This window comes from Perca fluviatilis, chromosome 3, assembly GCF_010015445.1.
Source record: "Perca fluviatilis chromosome 3, GENO_Pfluv_1.0, whole genome shotgun sequence".
In the NCBI taxonomy this organism is placed as follows: Eukaryota; Metazoa; Chordata; class Actinopteri; order Perciformes; family Percidae; genus Perca; species Perca fluviatilis.
Window position 1 is genome coordinate 14,692,209 of NC_053114.1, and position 23,280 is coordinate 14,715,488.

The window sequence follows — 23,280 nt, forward strand, 5'->3', positions numbered from 1 at the left end:
TATTTCCAAAGCAAAACTGAATTACCAGCCACTCTGAGATGTCTTTTGTAATGACACGGACATTGAGTGTGCAGACAAAATGGATTTGTTCTTGGGCCATTATCTCAGGCTGAAAAGAAATAACTCCATTAGCGTCGGGGGGACTGTGGGCCTGGGTTTCTGGAGCAAGGAGAGGATAGACATGGGAAGGAAAGGAAGAAAAGAATAAATGTGGATGGAATAAATGTGGCGGAAGTCAACATAATACAAACAGCAGATAGTAAACAATATTAGTATTGCAAGAATTAAAAACAGGAGATGCATGGGGGGAAAAAAGCATGCATCCTGTGTGTTCAAACTCTAACAGAGCACACCTCTGATATCCAAAAAATCCCAAATCATACAATCATACAATATTTAAAATATTCAGTATACAAATGTGAAAATAAAAACATTAAGGAGTCGGAAATACACACAGATAAAAAAGGGACTTAATTTAATATTGACAATAGGATGAATGTGCAATATACTGTACATATAACATTATAGCATATATACTGTATGTATGTTTCCATTATCAGTCCAGATCAGAGTTGTTTTTATCAAAGATTATGTGGAACGGTATACATGAAGACAAAATGAGTGCTACTGTGTGCTATGTTCTTTAGACACTGACTCAAAGCTGAGGTAGATTAGATCTTGGTCTGTTCTTTCTGCCTGTCTGCTCCTATTTGGACTTGTTTGCCTCTGCTGACAGCTAACTTCTGTTCTGAAGTAAACAACCCACTTTTATTTCACCTGCTCTCCCTTCGCATTCTGCTTTTTGACACACACCTACAGTACACCTAAAGTACCAGAACTGTGACAATAAGTGGATCCATTAATGTTCATGCTGGTTTAAATATATTAATAAACAAAGTTTCCAATAACATAATACAGTGCTGAAGTCGGTCCAGATAATCCTCTGGGGAAAAATATGTGCCTGTGTAAAATGTCACGGCAATCCATCCAGTAGTTAGATATTTCAGTCCGGACCAAATTGGTGGACCGACCGATAGACGGGCTATGCCAAAAACCACGGAGCTAGCACAGTTAAAACATGCACGTGCTCGCCAAAGTGTATTTCTAGTTAGCCAGGCAGGAAGTTGGTTAAAAAGACTAAGTGCTCTGCAGCATATGTTGTGAACATTGGTAAAACCTGAGACGTCCACCCACATCTGCATAGCAGGATAGTGCTAAAAGAAAAAATGATGATCCATCACATCTGTTCATATGGAAATAAGGTATATGATTTATTCTGCATACTAGAGTTATATGCCTTATGTGAAGGCTGGAACGGGTCCAGAGACGTGTTACACTCACATAAAAGACTAACACTAAACCAACAGGATGGCCAACATTTATTACAGCTGTAAGAAGAGAGAAACTCACACGTACACATGGGTTCTGCCTCGCCAGAGCAGAGAGACACTTTAATACCCAAAAAAATGATAGGAGAGTTGACTGTACAGATACAAAGGACATTTGGCTTTACAGATACATACTGTAGTTTGACGTTCCGCAGACAAGGCCATGCATCTTCAGCACTGGCTGTCTCCCTGCTGCTCTATCTAAATCCTCCCTGGCCCACAAATTGTCTGGGAATACAAAAGATTCGCTGACGAGGAGAAACAACTGATAATGAAAAAGGATAAAAATGAATATTGGAATTTCTCTTTGTGTTACATTTTGCAGTCTGAGTTGCTGCACAAACAGATTCTTAAAGGTCCACATGATTTATGATGTCACTGGCACTATGCTGGGTCATCTTTTTTTTTTTGGCTTGAAGCAGAGTGCCAGAGGGTTTTGGGAGAGCGTTACAAAGTATGGTGTCTGGATATAATTTGAAGCCAACTGTGACATAAGGGCTCAAAGAGAGCAATGTTGTAGGAAACGCAGCCAAAAACATTTTCATGGCAGACTTTTAATTCTGTTTAATTGGGTGAAACTGAGTGTGGCAGAATTTTCAGCAGACATTTCACAATATAGCAACTCTGGACTCTGGTCTGGACATAAGTTAATTCCCTATTTAAAATCAATGACAAATATATATTTTTTATACAGTTTATTTTATATATATTTTCAGAGGTGTCAAAAGTATTCACATTCATTACTCAAGTAGAAGTATAGATACTAGGGTTTGAAGTATCAACTCAAGCTTTTTACTTAAGTAAAAGTGTAAAAGTACTGGTTTCAAAACTACTTAAAGTATAAAAGTAAAAGTAATGTAAGGGAAAAGAAATTCTTTAAGGACAAAAGCTTAGCCCGCCCCACAGGGGTTTATAGTGCACTACCCCACCTCCACAAAAAACATTTTTCTAAAGGCCATAATGACTAAGGTTATATTAAAATCATACCTGCAAACTCAGAAGGGCTGAAAAAGGTGACACATCTCTTCTGTGTTTTTCAGACATTTTAGCTGTCAGCATTTTAACCGTGTTTAATCCAGCTGCTAGCTAACTGTAAGTTAACGTTACCTGCGGCCAACTGTAGTGTTAACTAGCATCCTGTGCGGCGATGTTTCAGTTCCCTCTAACGTCCGTTTTTGGAGCATCAGAGAGAAGCGCAGGCATTTAAGTGGCACCTAAATAGGGCACCGAAATCCGCATTGCTATTCGGTCCGGTAGATAACGGTCGTTAAGGCACCGGTGCCGTATTAACACCGTGTCTGTGCAGGTGCGATGGATAGCGTACAAACCAATAGGGTGTCGGAATGTTTATATAATGTTTATACCACAATCAAATTCACTCACTATCTGGATAGGTTTTTTTTGGGGGGGTTGAACGATGACAAGCTGGAATGAAAACTGAAATAGGAGTAACGAGGCTATTTTTTAAATGTAAGGAGTAGAAAGTAAAGATAATTGCGTGAAAATGTGAGTAGAAGTAGAAAGTCTGCTGTAAAATAATTACTGCATTAAAGTATAGATACCCAAAATTTCTACTTAAGTAAGGTAACAAAGTATTTGTACTTCGTTACTTGACACCTCTGTATATTTCATTCTCATAGTTGTAAAACTTTAAAGTGCTCATATTATGCTCATTTTCAGGTTCATAATTGTATTTAGAGGTTGTATCAGAATAGGTTTATGTGGTTAATTTTCAGAAAACATCATATACTTGTTGTACTGCACATTGCTGCAGCTCCTCTTTTCACCCTGTGTGTTGAGCTCTCTGTTTTAGCTACAGAGTGAGGCGTCACACTTCTGTACCATCTTTGTTGTTAGCTAGTCAGTTGCAGAGTATGAGGGCGTGCCACGCTAGCAGCTAGGCGAGCATTATAACGTGTGTTACAAAGTGATGCACGTTTGTCACAGAAGTAAAGGCTGGACTACAATAGAGCTGTTTGTGAACAGTGTTTTCTGTTGGAGATGGTAAGTCCCTTTGGGGTGGAATTTGGGCTTTTTCCCTTTGTAAACCTATTACATGCACAAAAAATATATATAACCCAATACAGGAAAGGGGAAAAGCAAAAAAGCATAATATGAGCACTTTAATACCAAATCATTTGAAACAAGATCAGTATCAGAAAAGAAAATCATGTGATATTGTTAAATTGTTTATGGATTTTACACAGACTACAACTCATTAATTAATTCATTAATTCATTACTTAAAAAATAATTATGAGTGAATTGCAAATCCAACAGCTTCTTAAAAGAGATTGATGTGATTCATTTGTTGAAAGTGATTTCTATATTTTATGTACAATAATTAGTCAAAAATAAAACATAAAACATGCTTTCACAACATTCAACTACTATGTGTTTTACTTGATATAGGAATAGATTGTCCTTTAAAGCTAGAGTGCGTAGTTTCTGTCTCCTCCATGAGGAATTCTAAGTAATGACTGCAATTGTCGTTGCATCCACATGACGCAAGCCTTCGCTGATCACGCACCACCCCCACCCCTCCTCCACGCAGTTGCTACTTAGCAAAAAGTCGCCGGACTACACCATTTTCTAAACATAGTCATACTGAGAAATACAGAGAGAGTTTTGTGGAGCTGATTTTAATTATTTAGCTTTGTATCAACTCATTTGGCAATGGCTTGAGTGTGACGGACGTTCATTAAACCCTTGTGTTGCCTTCCCATCAACCTTGAAAAAAAACACTTATTTTTTCGACGTTTTTGACGCCTTTTTTGACGCCGTTTGTTTTTGCCTTTTCCAACGTTTTAAATTGTAAAATTTTTCTTCTACACATGTTCAGCGCTTATTTCTACGTCCCACATTTTCTGATATAAAACAAAAATTCAAAACGGGTCAATTTGACCCGAAGTCAACACAAAATAGTTGCCAAAGATCATGTCACCAAGTATTTATGCAACTGTACTTTTTCAGCCCAACACTGTTGGCAGTGGCACTGCAATAAATCACCTTTGAGAAGCTCTTAATGTCGACCATACACTAGAAGACTTTGAAAAGACTAAAGTCTGACACAATCTCACATCTCAAGACAATCATCTCACATCTAATGTTAAAGACATAATTTGTAAAGACTGGAGATCTTGCAGGGTCACAAGTTGCAAGACTACAACCAGATTCGTTTTGAAAAATGTAACCAAGCTAGCTAGCTACATCTAGCATTAGCTGGTAATTTAAGGGAAAGTTTGCAGATTTTCTGTTCTGCCGTACATGCAGATGAATGGCGGCAGTAACCGGAGGTCTGCGTTTATCTGCCGGTAAAACTCCCGTTGGATGACGCGCTTCAGAAGGGTTGGAATATAGCAATAATAAAAACAATGGCTCGAGCCGTTTCCTGCTTCCTGTTTGGTGCTGGACGGAGTGTACCGTGCGCACCCATTGGTTGTAGACAATGTTCACGTGACTTAACTTCACTACCAAGACTTAAAACGTACGATAATATCAAACATGTTTGATTTTGTTAGAAAGACTGACTCGGACTGAGTGTTATGACCACCTTACACCAAACGATTGAGACGACGGGAGCGTGCCCAGTGGTGAAGTCTACGTGATACGCAGGCATACCCACTAAGAAATCTCCAGGATTTCCATATACCCAATTAAAAATGTGCAATGATACGCAACAACATAGTTTTGTGACAGAACTTTCACTTCAGATATTTGTATTCACAAAAATACGGGGTTGAGTAATGTGACCACAAACTAAACTAAACACTGCAGAACATGCAGAGAGACTTTTCTCATCTTTCATCGACCCGCTCCTCACTGAGCGCAGTGCGTAGTGTGTGCGTAGCGACCGGGCCCAAATGCAGTAACGCCAGTATCCTCCCACTTTACCACACATTTAAAGGTCAATTCCGGCACAAAATGAACCTAGGGGTTAATAACACGTGTACCGAGTCGACCGTTCTCTGGGATGCGCTTGTTTCCAGCGATCAAGGCTAGTATTCCTCCTATCAGCTGGCAGAGCCCCCTAAAAAAAAAGTTTTGGCGAATGAGGGATTTCGACTCCTATGACCTTTTTAAGCCCCAATCGTGTGTACAGCTAATTTTGTACAGCTCCAAAACACATGCATCAGGTTACCTGTGTCTGTCTTGCATCCAGGGCAGGTTTCTGAGATAGCACTGTTCATTCTATGAAGTCTTTCCGGTGTGTAATAAATTCGATGGATAAGATTAAGCTGTAAGAGCTTGTGGCGGTTGTTGTAGGAGACGTTTTGGGCTTCTGCACATATTGCCTCCCAGCCACTATCCCTGAAGGTGTGATCCAAACATTAGTATTTATGACAGGACCATTGTATCAGACTGGATTACACTGCACAAATGTGGATTTTGTTGTGTTCACTCCCTGTAGGTGTCACAGCGACAACTCCCATCATATAATAACCAATCCTGTCATTTCAGACCCTGTCATTTCCCACCTGAACAATAGTCGTCGGTTGATTCCCGCCACTCCCTAGTCATCGGTTCATCCCCTGCCAGAAGCACACCTGTCCCTCATTCCCTATAATCAGGCACTTAAGTATATGCCCACAAAGACTAGCCCCAATGTAGCATTAGGCCATTGTGTTTCAGCCATCTATTCCATGTTCTGCTTGTTTGTAAGTTTTGATTGCTGCCTTTTTTTTTAATCTTTTATCATCTCCTGTTTGGACTTGTTTGCCCTTGCTGACAGTCAACTTCTGTTCTGAAGAAAACCCCACTTGTTTTCACCTGCTCTGCCTTCGCCTTCTGCTTTTTGACACACAACACCTACTGTACCAGAACTGTGACAATAAGTGGATCCGTTAATAATCACGTCATCATAAATATATGAGCAACAAGGTTTCCAATAACGTAACAGTTCAGTCAAGAAGTCAATCTCAGTTGGTCCCAAAAATGCAAAATAAACCCTTTTCTGCAATCAGAGGAAGCACTCTTTGAGCCAGATTGCTGAATCACTTTGAGTCAAGCTCAGTTTAGGAAGTACAGGTTTGCCAAACTGGGATCTAATCCCAGCTTGCCCAATTAAGCTCAAAGTTGGAGGCACTTTATCACAAATTAGATTGTTAAATGTTGATATGTATTGTTAAATTCCAATTTGATCGAATATCCAGACTGAGGGGAACAAAACAGATGCTTCAGCAGCTCACACTGCAGAGAACTGGTCGAGAGAAAAAAAAACAAAAAACTGGATTGTGTCTTTGCGTTTTAGCTTTAATGCAATAAAAGAAGGAGGTCACCAACAACTCCATTTTTTATGACAATGTCCTATGTGAGTAGGTGGAGTTCTTCTCCTCCTCAAAATTATTTTATGTAAATGTAAGCATGCCACAAAAGACTTCAAATCAAAACAAGAGGGACCCATAACATGACTTCATTTTCCATTTTCCTTTTCGTCTGACACATTGAAATTCCTTCTGCAGAATAATGTCACAGGGGAGCCACTGTTATGCTTCTCCAGGCTGCCACTCTGACAGCAATGCTGTATGCCCTGTTTTTAGTGGGGCTGGCACTGCAGGGTTCTAATAAAGGTGGAGTTGCAAACATGCTGACACATCGTATTACTGCTGAAGCAGCGGATAAAATGTGTAATTGTAAAATCTTCAGAAACGTGGGAGCAACAGTGACACTGTGACAATGTCGAATTATGTTTCTTTCAATTATTATTACTGAGGTTAGATACAGGCATGATGAATAGTTCTCCACATTTTAAATCAGACGGATGCACGTGACCCTGGTTTATGTAACTTATGTAACATAGTCATTCACTCTGTTTTTGTATTATAAGATATTTTATCAGAATCAGAAAGTTTCATTATTTAGGTTTGCTCATACAAGAAATTCATTTTTGTGTGTTTATTAATTTTCAGAAAATAATCACACTACAACAAATAATACAGGTGCAAATCAGAACTGTCACAGTAAGGCTCATCATCAGTAAAATAAACAAACATGACAGGGCTGAAACAAGCGATATTTGGCACAGTAAGTCAGCATAAGTCATCTTTAAGAATCACCGGTGGTCCAAATGTTAACTTATCCCGAAGTTATCCCGAAGAGAAAAGCACTTCAAATAAAACGAAGCAAAGACAAACAGTCGTATACTAAATACATAGCAATACTCATTTGTTGATGATTGACACACACGGAGAGCATGCCTCCAATAATTTCCTCCCCTCTAAGAACACCATAAAGGCTCTCCACATATTGTCGAAGACAAGATATTTACCCTTTAACGTAAAAGTGAGTTTTTCCAGTGCAAGACAGTCTGACAGTCTGACAGTCCTGCAAGCCAGACATTAACACTTGGTTTGATTTCCAAGATTTGGCTATGGTATATTTAGCTTGTAAGATGCAGAAAGTACAAGAAATTCATTTTTAACAATGAGTTAAGCACTTAAAACTCCTTCAGCTCTGCTCAAGCTTTAATTTATGCAGGTCACAACACTGAGTGATCACTCGTGCAGTGGAAAAATGAGAGACTCCTCAGAGGTAGGTCTTGGTGTAATGTCTGCTGTTTCCACTGGAAAGATTAGGCACACATTGAGTGGAATTGTGGGTTTATCAATTTAGATCGCTCTTAACATGTTAGTTCTTGAGATACAGTATAAGATTACATTTATTCTTCCCCTGGGGCTTTGCTTTTGTGACTCTAGCGGCTTAAGCACACTGGAAAAGTACTATTTGAATGGCATTTCTTGGCTCAACATCTTAAAATGTGTCTTCTAGCAAATTTCACAACTAAAATAAAATAAGTATGTAGGGAAAAAGAAGAAGTGGAATCCGCGCTTGGGTTGAGGGAGGTCAGGGTGTCCGGTTCTCATTTACATATTGACATTGATTTTGGTCGACACACAACCTAGTGCGAGTACAGTTATACTCAGTGTAGTGAAATATCTAGACAAAGTAATAGGTCCAAACTGAAACAAAGCTTTTCAGCTCTCATTACTCAACAGGTGACCATCACATGCATTTCTATTTCCTTTCAACTAAACTAGACTTGTAATTTGATGCCAGCAGGCGACTAAAGAGCAGGTGGTCACTAACAGAAGCTCAGCAAACATGTTTTTACCCCTCCTGAATTCAACTTGTAGTGTATGCGCTGCCAACTACACAGGCCAGACATATGCTTTACAACATTACTTCTGGTGTTAGATCATTACACTTAGTTATATTGTTGAGTAAATAATGATCTATTGCAGATAAAAAAAAAAAAGCTTTATTAAATTGAATAACTGTTTTATTCTTGGATATGTTTCAACTGTTGTGGAGAGTGAAGAATATTTATTTATATCAGTAAATAACTGATGTAGCCTACTTTTATAGTAGGCTACTTTTATAGTAGGCTACATTATAGATAGTGGAGTGAGAAGGAAAAATGGCAATACCATAATGTAACACTCAGAAACGAGCATATTGAATAATTGAATATTGAAAAAAAAGCCATTTGATAAGAAAATGCCTACTAATCTGTACATGATTTGGGAAAAACAGACAGTTAACGAGGAAAAAAGCATTCTGTAGAACCTACATGCTATTTTGTATCTAATTGCTCTCCAACTCTCTTCATCATTCTGAAACCAGAACACAACAAATGTTAAGGGTGACTCATTTTCACTCCTACGGAGTCCCGGAAGGGTGACAGCGAGACTACTTTCAATATGTTTCGCGTTCTCTCGCAATTGTATATTGCGTTTCCTCGCAATAACTTTTCGTTCCCTCCCAATATATATTAATAATAATTTCTTCTTCCATTCCTTCTGAGCCATGTGTCTGTTTCCATTCAGCTGCGCCACAATATGGATCAGCTCGCTGAATTTTACTTTGAACTGGGAATGCTAATACACTGTTTAATGGGCACATTCATATCTGTTCTATAATCAATTTTTCTTGAATGTATGAAAAGATAATTTCCGATGTCAGAGGTGTCGCATGTGGCAATGAACCAACACTGAATTATCAGAGAATCTACAGCTCCCCTCTGCCGTGTGAGCGTTATAGAGGAGAGGTAACACAGAACATACTGCAAGGGGACGCAATATATTGTGAGAGAGGGCAAAACAGATTGCCGTACACTCCTGCCACCTAAAGAGAGGCAAAAAAAAGTTTGCATAACACAGGTAGGTTAGGAATTTGATGTAAACAGCATTACTAATCTTGAAACCTATTTTTGTTACACAATGCCGGATTAGAGTTCACAGAATGAATGTTTAGCTGACAAATCTGCTACAATTGAATCCATCCCAAAATAATCTGGGCTGCTTTAACTGCAATACACTTAAGAAAGCCATACACCCTCCGAATGCCCTAGGTTTCTAGTTTGTGGTCGTAAAGTTTCATGAGGCTGTGATTATCCTAGATGTCACAACAGGTCATTTTAAACTGTGTCGTCAAGTTAAAGAAAAATGGTCTCATTACAATGAAATGGCTACTATTGGGAGTAACATCATTACACATGAATACAACTGGGCTCATTGAATCCACAAGAGTCTCTGCTTTCCAGTGAGACTCAATTTATGCAATTCCAAGACTGTTTAGGGACCAGTATGCACAAATATTGAAATACACCATTTTAGAATAGGTGAATAAATTTACACTGCATGGTTTTTGCCCAAAACTGCACGGGATTAACATAAAGTGGGCACGTCTGTAAAGGGGAGACTCGTTGGTACCCATATAATACATTTTCAGCTTTAAAATGGACCGCTAAAGCCTCTGAAAGAGAGTCGGCCCAAAAGATTTGTGGGTTTTGAGAAAACATTTGTGCTGTAGCCACCCCGCCCCAGACAGTGGATCATATTTTGTGATCTTATGTTTACTGCTACAGTAAGTGACAGTATAAAGTGAAAGAAAATGTAAATAGTGAAGTATAAGTAGGCGTGTTTTGCAAACATTCTCTTTGTTACAGTGTAAAAAGACAACGCAACACAAAAACACTATACATAATATTGACCATTGGTTTTTGATATTTTGTCCACCACATCTCAGCAAAACTAAAATCCACAACTGCATAATTCAATCAATGAATGTAAAAATGATTGTCTAAAGTCTAAAGAATTAGCCTACTACCACATGTCATCTGGTAGCCTATTTCAAATTATACGTTTTATAAATGTAGGCTACTGGACTTTAATTACAGGACTGTTGTGTTGGATTACGTTTCAACTTTTATAAATGTGGTCACTTGTGTATTTTTCACTACTCTCTTAACTTTTCTAACCATCTACGCCAACTTGTCACAGTTATGTGAATTAACACTGGTTTCAGTGGGGCTTTTAACAGCTTGGCTGCTGCTCCATACTGAATGCAGCCTTTTTTTTAAGTGACGGAGAGGCTGTAATTTGAGAGTAGCAGAGAGGTATTATTAGCCAAAAACCGAAGCGCGGCACTTGAGACATCCAGATGTTGCGTTTGAGGCACCAAGTGAAGTCGGGAGTACAACTTTTTCCACGCTGAAACCAACTTTAATACATCGCTTTTCCTGTTTACCAGCAGTAATGGAAACTGACAGGCTCGATTAAAGGAAGAGAAGTGAGGCTGTTAGAACACTTTCACGCCCTTTTTACCTGTTTGGACAAAAGGACAACAACAAAGCCTGAATTTAACTGCGCAGCTTTGACGTTTAAATCTGATTGAAATGTTTGTGTTTCTACGCCGGGTCGGAGTTAAATAGTCCACCAGGCTGACGCTGTCGCTAAAATAAACGTTTCAAACTTTAACATTTAATATCTGTCAGCGTGTTTGGGACAAGTGGGCATCATGGCTTTTCTTCACTTGCTCCTGTGTGCCGGGGTGTTATCACTGCCTATGTGTGGAGCCTTTTTCCGCGGACCCTTACAACCGGAGATGTCTAACGGCACTTTTCATCATTATTTCGTGCCGGACGGAGACTACGAGGACAACGACGACCCGGAGAAATGTCAGATGCTTTTCAAAATGACCGACGAGCGAAAGTGCGGTCTCGACGAGGACCAGGACGCCGTCATACGGGATGATTTCACTATCATCAAGAGGCAGATAGAGGACTCGGCCAGGGTGCTAGAGGGGATCGGGAAAAGCATCTCGTACGACCTGGACGGAGAGGACAGCTACGGGAAATACCTGCGGAGGGAGACGGCTCAGATAAGCGAGGCGTTTACAAACTCGGAGAAATCTCTGCTGGAGCTGGAGGTGAAATTCAAGCAGAGCCAGGAGAGCGAGCTAAAGGAGGAGCACCGGCTCAACGAAGACTTTCTGAACATGATTGTGCACACACGGGACGTCCTGAAGGACACGGTGGACATTTCTCTGGGACTGAAGGACAAGCACGAGCTCCTGTCTCTGATCATCCGCAGCCACGGCACGAGGCTGAGCAGACTGAAGAACGAATACATGAAGTTCTGAGAGAAAGTAGTTCCTACACGTCTCATTACAGTACTTTTATTATTATTATTATTATTATTATTATTATTTTCGTTATGGTGGAGTGTGTGACCATGAGGCAGAGGCAGGAGTTAAGCAATCTGAGCAGTCATATCAGGGATACAAACTACACTTAAAGGGCCAGTTCATCTAAATTAAATTTATAATATTAAAATATAAATTCAAATATAATACATTTTCGTGTTTAGCTCTAGAGCAGTGTTTTCCAACTTGGGTTTTCTTCCAAAGGGTCAAAAAGAAACCGTCTGAGGTCACAAGATGGTTAAGGGTTAGCTTGGTAAAAACTATTCTCTCATCTTTGCCGTTTCTTTTTGTAAAATACTCAACAGTTCACCTTTTGATTGATGCTCAAAAGTATTCAAACTAAACGATCTGATCAGTTTTTTTAAGGGAAGTTGCTCACTGCTCACAGCTCATCAGTCCTACGTGATCCGTGAGGAGGTTGCAGGTAGCCTACAGTACACTTTGTTTCACTTTAAAGGGTCAGAGACAAAAACGTTTGGGATCCACTGCTCTAGAGGTATGTAGCCATGCACCTAGTTTGGGTTGAAATTGTCCAGGTTATGTGATAAATATCCAAAGCTGGATTACCAAACGGGCAAAGAAGGCAACTGCCCCAATGCCTGAGACTCCCTGAGAAACAAACAGTGGTCAATTCGTGGCAGAAATCTCTGAGGGATGACATAATAATTAATTATTATTATAATTATTTGGCATATAAAACCAAAACTATCTTTGTTGCTAGGAACTGCTGGTGGTAAAGTAAGAAAACGTGTTGTTTTAAACTTTAAAAAAAAAAAGTCTGTTGGACTGTATCTGACACCAACAATTTTTTTTAAATTTATAAGACAATAAGGAGTGGGCAATATGGATAATATCCTCTTTCAGAGTAAATGCAATTTTATATGACGATATTGTCAAGCCAATTAAGAAATAGTTAAGGAATAAAATAACCAGAAAGAAATGTCTGTTTTTGGCCGACCCAGCAAACTATATACCGAACAAATCAAAGTCCTTTATCATATTGATGCAAATAAAAATCCAATATTGCCATACAGTGGTCCTGCTCAGTGATTTGCCATGCACCCAGAGATATTAAAGAGCTACCGAGCTATAAACAGTATGGCATAATCTTTACACAAATATCACCTGACTGTGTGAATTGTCATATTGACCACTCCTAGAGACCCATGGTAATGGTCATTACACACCATACAAACACACAACAAAGTAAAAAATGTATGGCAATAACGTTAGTTAACATCTGTCCGCCAATCAATGTGCCTCTTATGGCCATTTTTGGTAAGTGCATTGAATTTGACTGTACACAGTCACAGGTTTGTGTGTGCGTGTTAGTGTGGGTGTGCGTATGTGTAAAAACAACGGCTTCAAACATGAGTCGGCCAATTAAAAAAGTGAAAACAGAAACTATCAGTTTTCATAACACTAGTACTGTAGTCAGTTTAAGGGTTTTCCAAAACCCATTCTGTCCTCTGTGACCAAAACAAACGGAGTGAGTATTGGTATAAAATATATAAAAAAATAATTAAGGATTAAGTAGAATTTTGGACACATTGGACAGCTTATGTTTTAGTATCCATATTCACTGTAGTGAATGCTATGTGTTTGGTTTGATTTTTGACCCAAAAGTTGGATAAATGAGTTTTGGATAACTCTTCACATAGGGTTAGGGTTGGGGGGTGGACCTTTTGTTGTCCAGATGAATGTTTTTAAGAATATAAAAAAAATGTTTACATATTGACACCTATGTTGTAATTTTTGCTTTATAGGCTTTGCACACTTCTTTTACTGTTCTGGTGCTAAAGTTTGTACCATGGTTTAAAAAGCAAGGCCTTTACTGTGCTGTTATGCACAGGCAGTATAATCTTGGAAAATGTACAGCGTATTGTTAGAAGTAAGTAAATACTGTGAGTGCCAATATCTTTATTACAAAATACCTTAATATGTATTCATTGTTTATATAAAGTTTTGAAATAGAGCTGCATATGTATCTATTCTTGTTTACCTTTTTAAGATATGTGGTGAGATGTAATACATTGACAGATAAGACTGCAGGCAGCACTCATGGACTTCAATGTCAAAGACTAATCTGTGTGACAATATTCTTAACAGATTGTGTGTTGTGTCTTAAATAAAGCGTTTGTGTTTAAAGTAAAATGTTGTCGCGAGAGAATGTTTTTTATGGCAGGAATTATCAATTTTTTTATGAGACGTTCCCTACAAAACACGCTATGATTTGGTCTTGGGTCGAAACATTTTTACTTTCCACTATTCTAGTAGCTAATGACGTAAAAGCATGCACAAATGTGAGATCAGACCGTTCCTTTTTTTGCAAAAAAAATCCTATGGGGCCCCGTTTTTTTTTGTATTTAGCAGATCCCACAATGTGGCAGTAGCACGATGACCACTAAGACTGCATACTGTAATTGCCACGTGCTTCATAATTACAAAGTTCCCCTCCATGTTTGCTTTACAAGCTTTTAAGGTCCGCTGTAAATTATACACACAGCCCTCCTATGAGTGCTTTGAAGGAACAGAAAGAAGCTAGTTGTTAGTTGTTGGTATTTATGAGGAACAGAGATGTAAGAAACTTGCGTTGATGGTGTTTTGAGTAGAGTGGTGCGGTGGGCCTTACAAACACTGTGTTTTTTTTCCTGTATTCGTCACCAGTTTGCTGAAAACAACATTTTTTTGTCATACTCCAGCTTTTTAAAGTCAGGAATAAGGTTGAGTAAACAGTTTGAGGCTTTGAGTCAAAGGAGTTAAAATGTTATGAGTATGCACAACTCCATGCTGTATTGAAAAGTGCCAACTGACGTAAATGATGTAACATTGCAATGAACAGTATGCCATTTTCACTTGTGGTTACACAAAGTCAATGGATACTTTAAGCTCACTGATTACGCTTAAAGGACACATAAAATACAGCTACATAAACCTTTAGCCTACATGTTTCCAGTAGAGGGGAACGCCCCCTAGTTTTCCCATTTAGATAAACTGATTATTGGCATCATCTAGAGGGGCAAAAACATTTACGTAACATACATTTCAAACAGTGGAGCTATCATGAGACTTAAACTATCAGCCTAAACTATCAAATACATGGTTCTATGCTGTATCCTACATGTTATTGTGTGGTATCAATTCCAGTGTTGAATAATGTTAATGTCCTTCACCTAGGCTAACCTTTGATGAAGGTTTACAAGGTGCAGTCAGTTTCCCAGATGTCATACATGAATTTTACAAAATTCTGCTGTTTCTTTGTCAATATCAGTGTTTTAAATTGTTGTTGGTAATTAACACCTGTGCAGTGACGTCAGTTGCAAAGGTGACTGAGTCGTAATCATCGCTTACCCTTTGTAACTCAGGTCTGCCATGTCATAAATTGGTTGAACTTGTGTGATTGAAGACCGTACTGCACATCAACTGGGTACTGAACTGGTCATCTTCCCTTAACCTGCAAAGGACGTAGAAAGTATTTAACTAAAAGAGGTATGACCGAACACGGAACAGACATTTTTATTTCTTACATTATTTTCGTTATTGATCAATGTGTTGATTGGTTTCTCAAATTAATTGTCATATAACAATTATCGTAAATTATGATTTTCTGACTCTTAAATGGTGTTCTCGTCAACATCCTAGTCATAACGACTGTGGAAGTCTGACTTTTCTGAAAGCTCAGAGATATCTGACTGACTTAGTGCATAATAATAATAATATGGAAGTACCTGGAAACCAACAAACCTGGACACTTAACGTCAGCCAGTCTTATGTTTAATGTAATTCTACCAAATTTAATGGATATATTATGGATATATATTTTTAAATTATTCTTAACCCTCACACAACCAACTCTGTAATCATACAGCCGATAAAGGCACTGTTGCAAGTCCTTAAGATGGGAATTGTTTTCCCATCCCAACCATCCATCCAATTAGCCGAGAATGCTGCATTTATTACAGATATTCAAGGTCACTAGAGGATAAATGATTTCCTTTGGTGATCATTTTTCATTTAGTGCCACTTGGCAGGTCAGTTTTTACCTATTCAGTGCTATTTAGCGAATGCTAGAATTAACACGATAAATATGACATGCGGAACATCTGCATGTCAGTGTGTTAGCATGATGCTGAAGTTTGTATTTAGCTCAAACCACCAAGTGCTGTCTCACAGAGTTTTGGCACGTGGACTCTCTACTCTTACTGTTGTTAAATATATAAATATATATTGTGTCTTCTAGAGGGCCCCAGGATCCCATAAACCTGCCGCAGCCCCCATCCCACCCCCCTCAGAAACAATTGCACATGGTGGTTGAGATTCTGACTCACAAACAGCAACTGCAAGGAGTCATGCTCTTTCCTATATTTGCCAATTTGTACGTAGGGTGACAACTTGTACTTTATCTATATTGTTTATTAAACACATCCGGGTTGGCTCAGGATTCCATTATCCGTTGAGACTGAAAAGTAGAGCAACGTTCATGCACTTACTGTACAGTGATTATGTCATCCCGCACAGCCTCCCGGTCAACCTTTCACCCACTTTCTCTCTCTCACACACTGACAACAGCACCGGCATTTGTGTTGACGGCGCTCGTGGGGAAGAGGAACCGTAGACAAAATATCACAGGTAACGTAACGTTAACGTCTGTTACTGGCAAACACTTCAGCTAGTTATTACTGCACTTTAATTCATAAACTTGAAAGCGAACCGGTAAAGAAAACCCAGCAGTGGAAGAAGGTTAGCCTCTCTGTTAGCTTTAAAACTTAAAAGTGTGAAATGGATTAAAGGTTATATAGGAGAATACCGGGTGTGTTTGCGTTACCGTTAACTAGCTAGCTAGCTAACAACTAGTTTAGCAAGGCCCTTCTTCAAAGCGAAATATCTTCTCCTGCTCTTCTTCCTCTCTTGTTTTTATGGCTTTCAGACAGACAAATACACATGTACTTATCAGTTATAAACTGTTATGTGTCACCTGGTTGCAGTGAACTAGCTATACGACTGGTAGCTATGGTCATCAAACTCTTATTTGGTTTGTTTAATCGATATAACGTTAACGTTATGTCGCGTGGTAATTAGCTAAACTCAAATCCACCCGAAACCAGAACCAAGCACGTTTTTTTTTTAGATATCAGTTAGTGGAGGCTGCTATATTTACTCTAAACATATATGCAAACAAGTTACAGTAAGCAAGCAGAAGGACCCACACTTAAATAAAGAGGAATATAGATCATGAATTGGATTAAAAAGGCTAAGTTACACAAAAGCCTTGTCCTAAGAAGAGCAATACAAACAGATGGTCACAACTGACTGAATCAGAATCAGCTTTATTGGCCAGGTTTGCTCAAACAAACAAGGAATTTGACTCCGGTTAATCTTTGCTCTCAAAGTACAACACTCACTTAACATATAGGAATAAAAACAGAAAGTTCTTAAAAAAAAAAGTTAAGTATGCATTATAACAATACAATAGAATTTACAAACTTACAAAACATATACAATAACAATTGAAGAGAGGGAAGGAATAGTGCAATATCAGTATAGTCTGAGATTTAAGATTTAAATATAAATATAGTGCAAGGCAGTTCAGTGCATTGATAATATATTAACAATATTGTAATTGTAAGATTGAAAATATACATGAGGTAGATGAGCAGAACAGTGTTGATTGACTTTGTTCAGTGTAAGGGTGGGGGCTATTTCTTAGCGTTAAGTCAAATGAACAACATAACAAATCAACTACTATTGCTGGAATTCATGAAAGCTGCAATGATTCATATACCTGATTAATTGGCAACTTCTTAAATGGGACAATTTGCTGCTTTCCTTGTCTTAATATTATAGTAAACTAAATATCTTTGGGGTTTTGACTGTTGGTCAGAAAAAATCAAGACATTTGATGACATCAATTTGGGCTCAAGGACATTTTTAAGTTTCCTGATTTTGTTATTTTTTGATAGACCAAACGATCAATCAGTTAATCAAGAACATTATCAGCTGATTAATCAACTATGAACATAATTGTCAGTTGCAGCCCTAGTTTTAGTTGACATCATTTTGAGGCTGCTAATGTGTCTGTCATAGGGCAGTCTCGCATTGCCAGACCTTCCTCCATAGCGCTGCGGTGGAGGGTCTGGCTAGTGCACACAACATTCCGGGATGGGAGAAAAACGTGATCTGGTTTATTGTCATTTCTTTAAACCAATCACAATCGTCTTGGGCGGTGCTAAGCGCCAGACGCAATAACAGTGCCTCTGCAAAAATAGCCTCGGGAAGGAAACTGGTTTTGGTGGAACGTGTACGTTCAAAGGTTGTTTTAGTGGTGCAACAGAAAACTCAGATTGGACAGATAGATAGATAGATAAATAGATAGATAGATAGATAGATAGATAGATAGATTTTTTTATTGATTCCAAAAATGGGAAATGACAGTGTTACAGCAGCAAAATATCAGACACACAGCACACATATCCACACATCTAGCTAGCTGTCTGGATTTCCCCTGCAGAGATCTGAGGAGCAGTTAACTATAGTCCTCATAAATCCTTCGGAGTTTTGAATGCCAACACAAGAAAACACAAAGGACATCCGGCGCATCTTCCAGCGGCACCGGAGCAATCCCGCAAATTAATCGTCGTTGATATAGACTAGTCACAGGGAAACAACTGACGTGAACCAGAAGAGAGAGTATCTCAGAAATGACAGAATGCGGGCAATGAGACTATATGCACCTTTGACCAGTGCTTCTTTAGTTATTTTCTCTGCAGAGATAAACTCAGGACTTTGTGTATACAGTATTATTTTGTGCGCAAGAAAGTACTTTTAATTGAAGACCCCCTTCTCTGGGTGATAATTCCCATTAATTTAAGTCACAACAACATTGTTGTTGATGCTTTTAATTGCATCAGTGCATTACTTTGACCTTTCTCACATGGGCTCGTGATATACTTAATTTGATTATGACATTGAGACAATTTATTCACCTAATGTTGGTAATTTGATACATTTGGTTTGTTATACAGCCATTTGTTTCATTGTATTGATTCCCTTTCTCATATAAAACTACAGAGGTTGGTGGCCCTTTCCGATCTGGAAACATAGCCTAGTTGCCTGGAGGGAACCATTCAGAAATGTGGATGAGTACATTTGCACGTCTCGCCCTGCCTGCTCTGCAGAGAAGTACCTCTGCTACGGCCTGCCAGGCGTTGAGGGCTTGTCGTAGACCGGGGCAGGCTGCAGGTCCACTGCCCTCTCGTCTGACTTCAATGCAGCTTCGTGCGCAGCACACACTAGGGTCTGCCTCCCTCCCTCTGGCTCGCCACTCAGTGAGGCATGTCCGGGCTCTGGATGAAGAGAGGATGATGGAGGTGGAGTGGGAGGATGGAGGCCAAAGTCTGTACCCATTCACCTGGCTGAGAGACAACTGCCAGTGTCCACTGTGTACCCTGGAGTCTGCTCAGGCCCGCAAACTGTTGATGTCTGATCTTGATATCCACACAGGAGTCAACGTTGTGGAGGTCACCAATGATTACAAGGTAGGCTGCTGCCATTATCTTTACACACACTCAGCATTATAGTCTTTATCAAGAGCAAAATATGAATGTTTAAATTACCTAAACCGGCTGTGTAATAGCCTCTGGATGGTAATAATGGACATTTTGGTTGCATTAGCTTTCATTATTCTTTCATATTAATGTACAAGTTTGATAATACGGTTAATCTTTTAATAATTAAAATACCGGTTTGGCCCTCTGACTTTATGTTTTGGGGGGTTGACGTCCCGTTCTTGTGAATATGATATCTCAGGACCCCCCTGGAGGGAATTTCTTCAAATTTGACAAGCACAAACTCATTCGATTTTGGGTTCAAAGGTACACACATTTTTGGCCTAACTCAAGAATGTCTTTGCCATAATTAACTTCATGTCTAATAGGACAAAGTGATGACATTTTATATCCAAAAGGTCAAAGGCCAACTTCACTGTGACATCTCAATCTCAAAACAATCAGTTGATGGCTTAAGAAAATAAAACACTGAGAGGTGAAAACATGAAAAAAAATAAATAAATAAGAGTGCTAAAACATTTTGGCCAATTGCGATCAATAAGCTTTCTGTCTCTCCACAGGTGTCCATTGTGTGGCCCGACCAGCACACCAGTGTGTTTGACGCAGAGTGGCTGAAGAAACGCTGCTTCTCTGCTGCTGCCAGACAAGCAATGCAAGAAGAGCTTTTCCTCAACGGTGAGTCTAGCTTTTCTATTTTTCATTAAAATGTTACAGTAAAAGTCTGTATTTTAGAATGTCATGTAATTGGGATTGGATTGGTTTTGACGACCACCTCCTTTATGCATGTACAGCTGCTGTAAGTGCTCTACAGGGATTTGTCCTACAGAAATACACTCAGTCGCCACTTTATTAGGTACACCAAACTTACGCAGTCTAATACAACAGTTCTGCAATGAATCCTACTGTCTTGGAAGTTATAATGTTCTGTTTTTGTTGAATGTATGGTCATTTTGAAGGATGTAGTCAGTGATGCTGTTGTATTGTATTGTATTGTGTTATACTGACAAATGGTTGTATTATTTTGTTATATTAATGAGGGTGGCCCAAATAACAAACATCTCTCTATATAATGCAATGCAGTTCAGTTTAGCTAGTTAAACTTCATAAATTGGTTACTGAGTGCATGTGTATCAGGGGCCTTTTATGTAGAACTTCCATTCAATTTGTGATGTACTTGAAAACAACAATGTGCTCATCTCCCCCCAAATTAATTTACCATGTGTATGCATACATGAAGCTGGTAGTGTTGTACTTAAGATAAAAAAAAATACACACATAATACATTTAAACTGCTGACAAAGAAGGTCTGTACTGATTGGATTGCACTGGTCTGAAACTAATGATTACTTTCTAATTGATTACCCTGTTGTTGATCAAAGAGATGATTTTTTTTAATATGAGGCCATAAATCACAACGCAGCTGTCTTAGAATTAACAGGATGAACAAACGCTGTCATGAATTCCTGCATTTTCAAAGCGGTATCTGAGAACAGCCATTTGTCTGCTTGGCAGGCAGCAAGTGTTACCTGCTTGTATGAATAGTAAACAAGCTGGCCCGATGAGGCTCGTCACGGATGACACATTCCATACTGTGACCACATGCCATTATGAATGTCATAGTTCGCAGCAGTCCAAACAAATCCGTGTTAAATCCAAGCAGCCCATTTATATTCTCAATGACATGACAGATTTAATGCTTTATTTTTCAATACAGATATGTGATTAAATAGTCACTGTTGGGTTGGGTGCCCGGATAGCTCAGTTGGTAGAGCGGGCGCCCATATATAGAGGTTTACGCCTCAACGCAGCGGGTCCGGGTTGGACTCTGCTCCTTTGCTGCATGTCATTCCTCCTCTCTCTCCCCTTTCATTTCTTCAGCTGTCCTGTCAATAAAGGCCTAAAAAAAGAAAAGAAAATGACCCCAAAAAAACAATCTTAAAAAAACAACAACACAATCTTAAAAAAAAAAAAAAAAGTCAGTGTCATCAATGTTGACTCCTTAACACAAACATCAATACAGTAACACATTCACTGTAATTGATTGCAAAATACAAGCAGAGCTCATTTTCATATTTTCCTTCCAGTGTCACCACATTGGAAAGTTTTTTTTTTTTGTGAAATTGAGTATTTTCCTGTGTGACATTTAATTTCCGTCTTTTCTTCTATTTTTAAAGTCAGTATAAAAATTGAAGTGCAAGAGTTTCGGGTTTAGCAGCGATTGCAGTATTGCGTTGTATCACCTTTATGTTTTGATGTCTAATTCTTTGCTGTTCAATCCTTATTGTTGTATTATAAAATAGTATGTCAAGGGTAGTCAACTGAAAATAATTTCAGCCTAACATTAGTGTAAAATGACAAAAAGTGTAGTCTGTGATTTTGTTCTGGTTTAGTTTTACAAATACTGCCATATTCAAGTAGATTTTGCTGACAATATGAAGCCCTACTTGTACTGAACCACGTCAAAATTGTCTAAATTAGGTGTGTTTAACGCTTAATTTAAAAAAAGGGACAACTTAAAGGAACATGCCGACTTATTGGGACTAGCTTATTCACCGTATCCCCCAGAGTTAGATAAGTCTATACATACCCTTCTCATCTCCGTGCGTGTCATAACTCTGTCTGACGCACCCACCGCTAGCCTAGCTTAGCACAGATGCTGGAGGTAACCGGCTCCATCTAGCCTACTGCTCCCAATAAGTGACAAAATAACGCCAACATTTTCCTATTTACATTTTGTATTGTCACAGCGTGTACAAATAACAAGGTCACAAGAGACACAGCTATCTTCTAACCGTATACATACTGGGAACTACATTGTCAGAAGGCGAAGCATTGCTACTTGGGCGGAGTGATATTGTCCAACTCTGAGCGAACTCCAGGTGAACTCTCTGCTCCTCACCATGGGGCTTCTCAGGTGCGGAGAGCAAATCACTCCGCCCAAGAAGCAGAAGTAGCAGTGCTTCGCCTTCAGAGAATAGTTCCCAGTATGTATACGGTTAGAAGATGGCTGTGTCTCATGTGACCTTGTTATTTGACTATACAAATCACAACATGTAAATAGGAAAATGTTGGCGTTATTTTGTCAGTTACTGGGAGCAGTAGACTAGATGGAGCCGGTTACCTCCAGCATCTGTGCTAAGCGAGGCTAGTGGTGGGGGCGTCAGACAGAGTTATGACGCGCACGGAGATGAGAAGGGTATGTATACACTTATCTAACTCTGGGGGATACGGTGAATAAGCTAAAGTCCCAATACGTTGGCGTGTTCCTTTTTAAAGGAGAAATATATTTTCAATTTAGATATAATGGTAAACACTTGGCATGTAGCAACAGCAGAAATTGAGTGGTTTTGAATAAAATGCTTGTTAACATCTATTATGTAATTAGGCAGCAGCTCTCGCTCTCTCTCTGTGTGTGTGTGTGTGTGTGTGTGTGTGTGTGTGTGTGTGTGTGTGTGTGTGTGTGTGTGTGTGTGTGTGTGTGTGTGTGTGTGTGTGTGTGTGTGTGTGTGTAGCTGTTATTATGAAAATGAGTGGACTTTCTCTCTAACCTTTTCCTGGGAAAAAAAGATGCCTCTCATTTAAACTCTTCTTTCACCGTTTTTTTCTTCTTCTCAGTAACATAACAGGGTTGTTAAGGAAGGAGTTTATTTTAAGACTGGAAAGAGAACCCATTTTACAGTACATTTACAATGGCCCAATAGGTTTTATAGTCTGCCAGACAGCAGAAGAGAAAGTTCAGCTGTGGAACAAGGTAGCAGCATTTCATTGGAGCGGGGGATGGACTGTAGTCGGGTTTGTGTACACACACGTGGTCCTGAAGGACCCACAGGGCTGAGTGGCTCC

At 39.1% G+C, this 23,280-nt stretch overlaps 2 protein-coding genes and 1 long non-coding RNA gene across 3 annotated transcripts in view; 2 read left to right on the forward strand and 1 right to left on the reverse strand.

Moving 5' to 3' along the window:
* Window positions 1-16,454, reverse strand: LOC120556013. Its single transcript, XR_005638783.1, has 3 exons — window positions 16,363-16,454; window positions 15,224-15,326; window positions 1-159 (listed from the first exon to the last, which is right to left on the reverse strand). It is a non-coding gene; the product is annotated as an uncharacterized LOC120556013 (long non-coding RNA).
* On the forward strand, window positions 10,771-14,026 carry fibinb (fin bud initiation factor b). Its single transcript, XM_039795301.1, has one exon. The coding sequence runs from the start codon at window positions 11,186-11,188 to the stop codon at window positions 11,807-11,809; it is 624 nt and encodes a 207-aa protein (XP_039651235.1). The 5' UTR covers window positions 10,771-11,185; the 3' UTR covers window positions 11,810-14,026.
* The window catches only part of bbox1 (butyrobetaine (gamma), 2-oxoglutarate dioxygenase (gamma-butyrobetaine hydroxylase) 1), a 26,186-nt gene continuing 19,259 nt past the window's right edge, over window positions 16,354-23,280 (forward strand). The window contains exons 1-3 of the mRNA XM_039795300.1: window positions 16,354-16,501; window positions 18,941-19,407; window positions 19,998-20,112. Coding sequence (XP_039651234.1) covers window positions 19,003-19,407; window positions 19,998-20,112 — 520 coding nt within the window. The 5' untranslated portion in view covers window positions 16,354-16,501; window positions 18,941-19,002. The remainder of the gene's footprint in view (window positions 16,502-18,940; window positions 19,408-19,997; window positions 20,113-23,280) is intronic.

Excerpts from the sequence above, each read along its gene's own strand:
- fibinb (XM_039795301.1), top strand. The coding sequence starts at position 11,186 with ATGGCTTTTCTTCACTTGCTCCTGTGTGCCGGGGTGTTATCACTGCCT.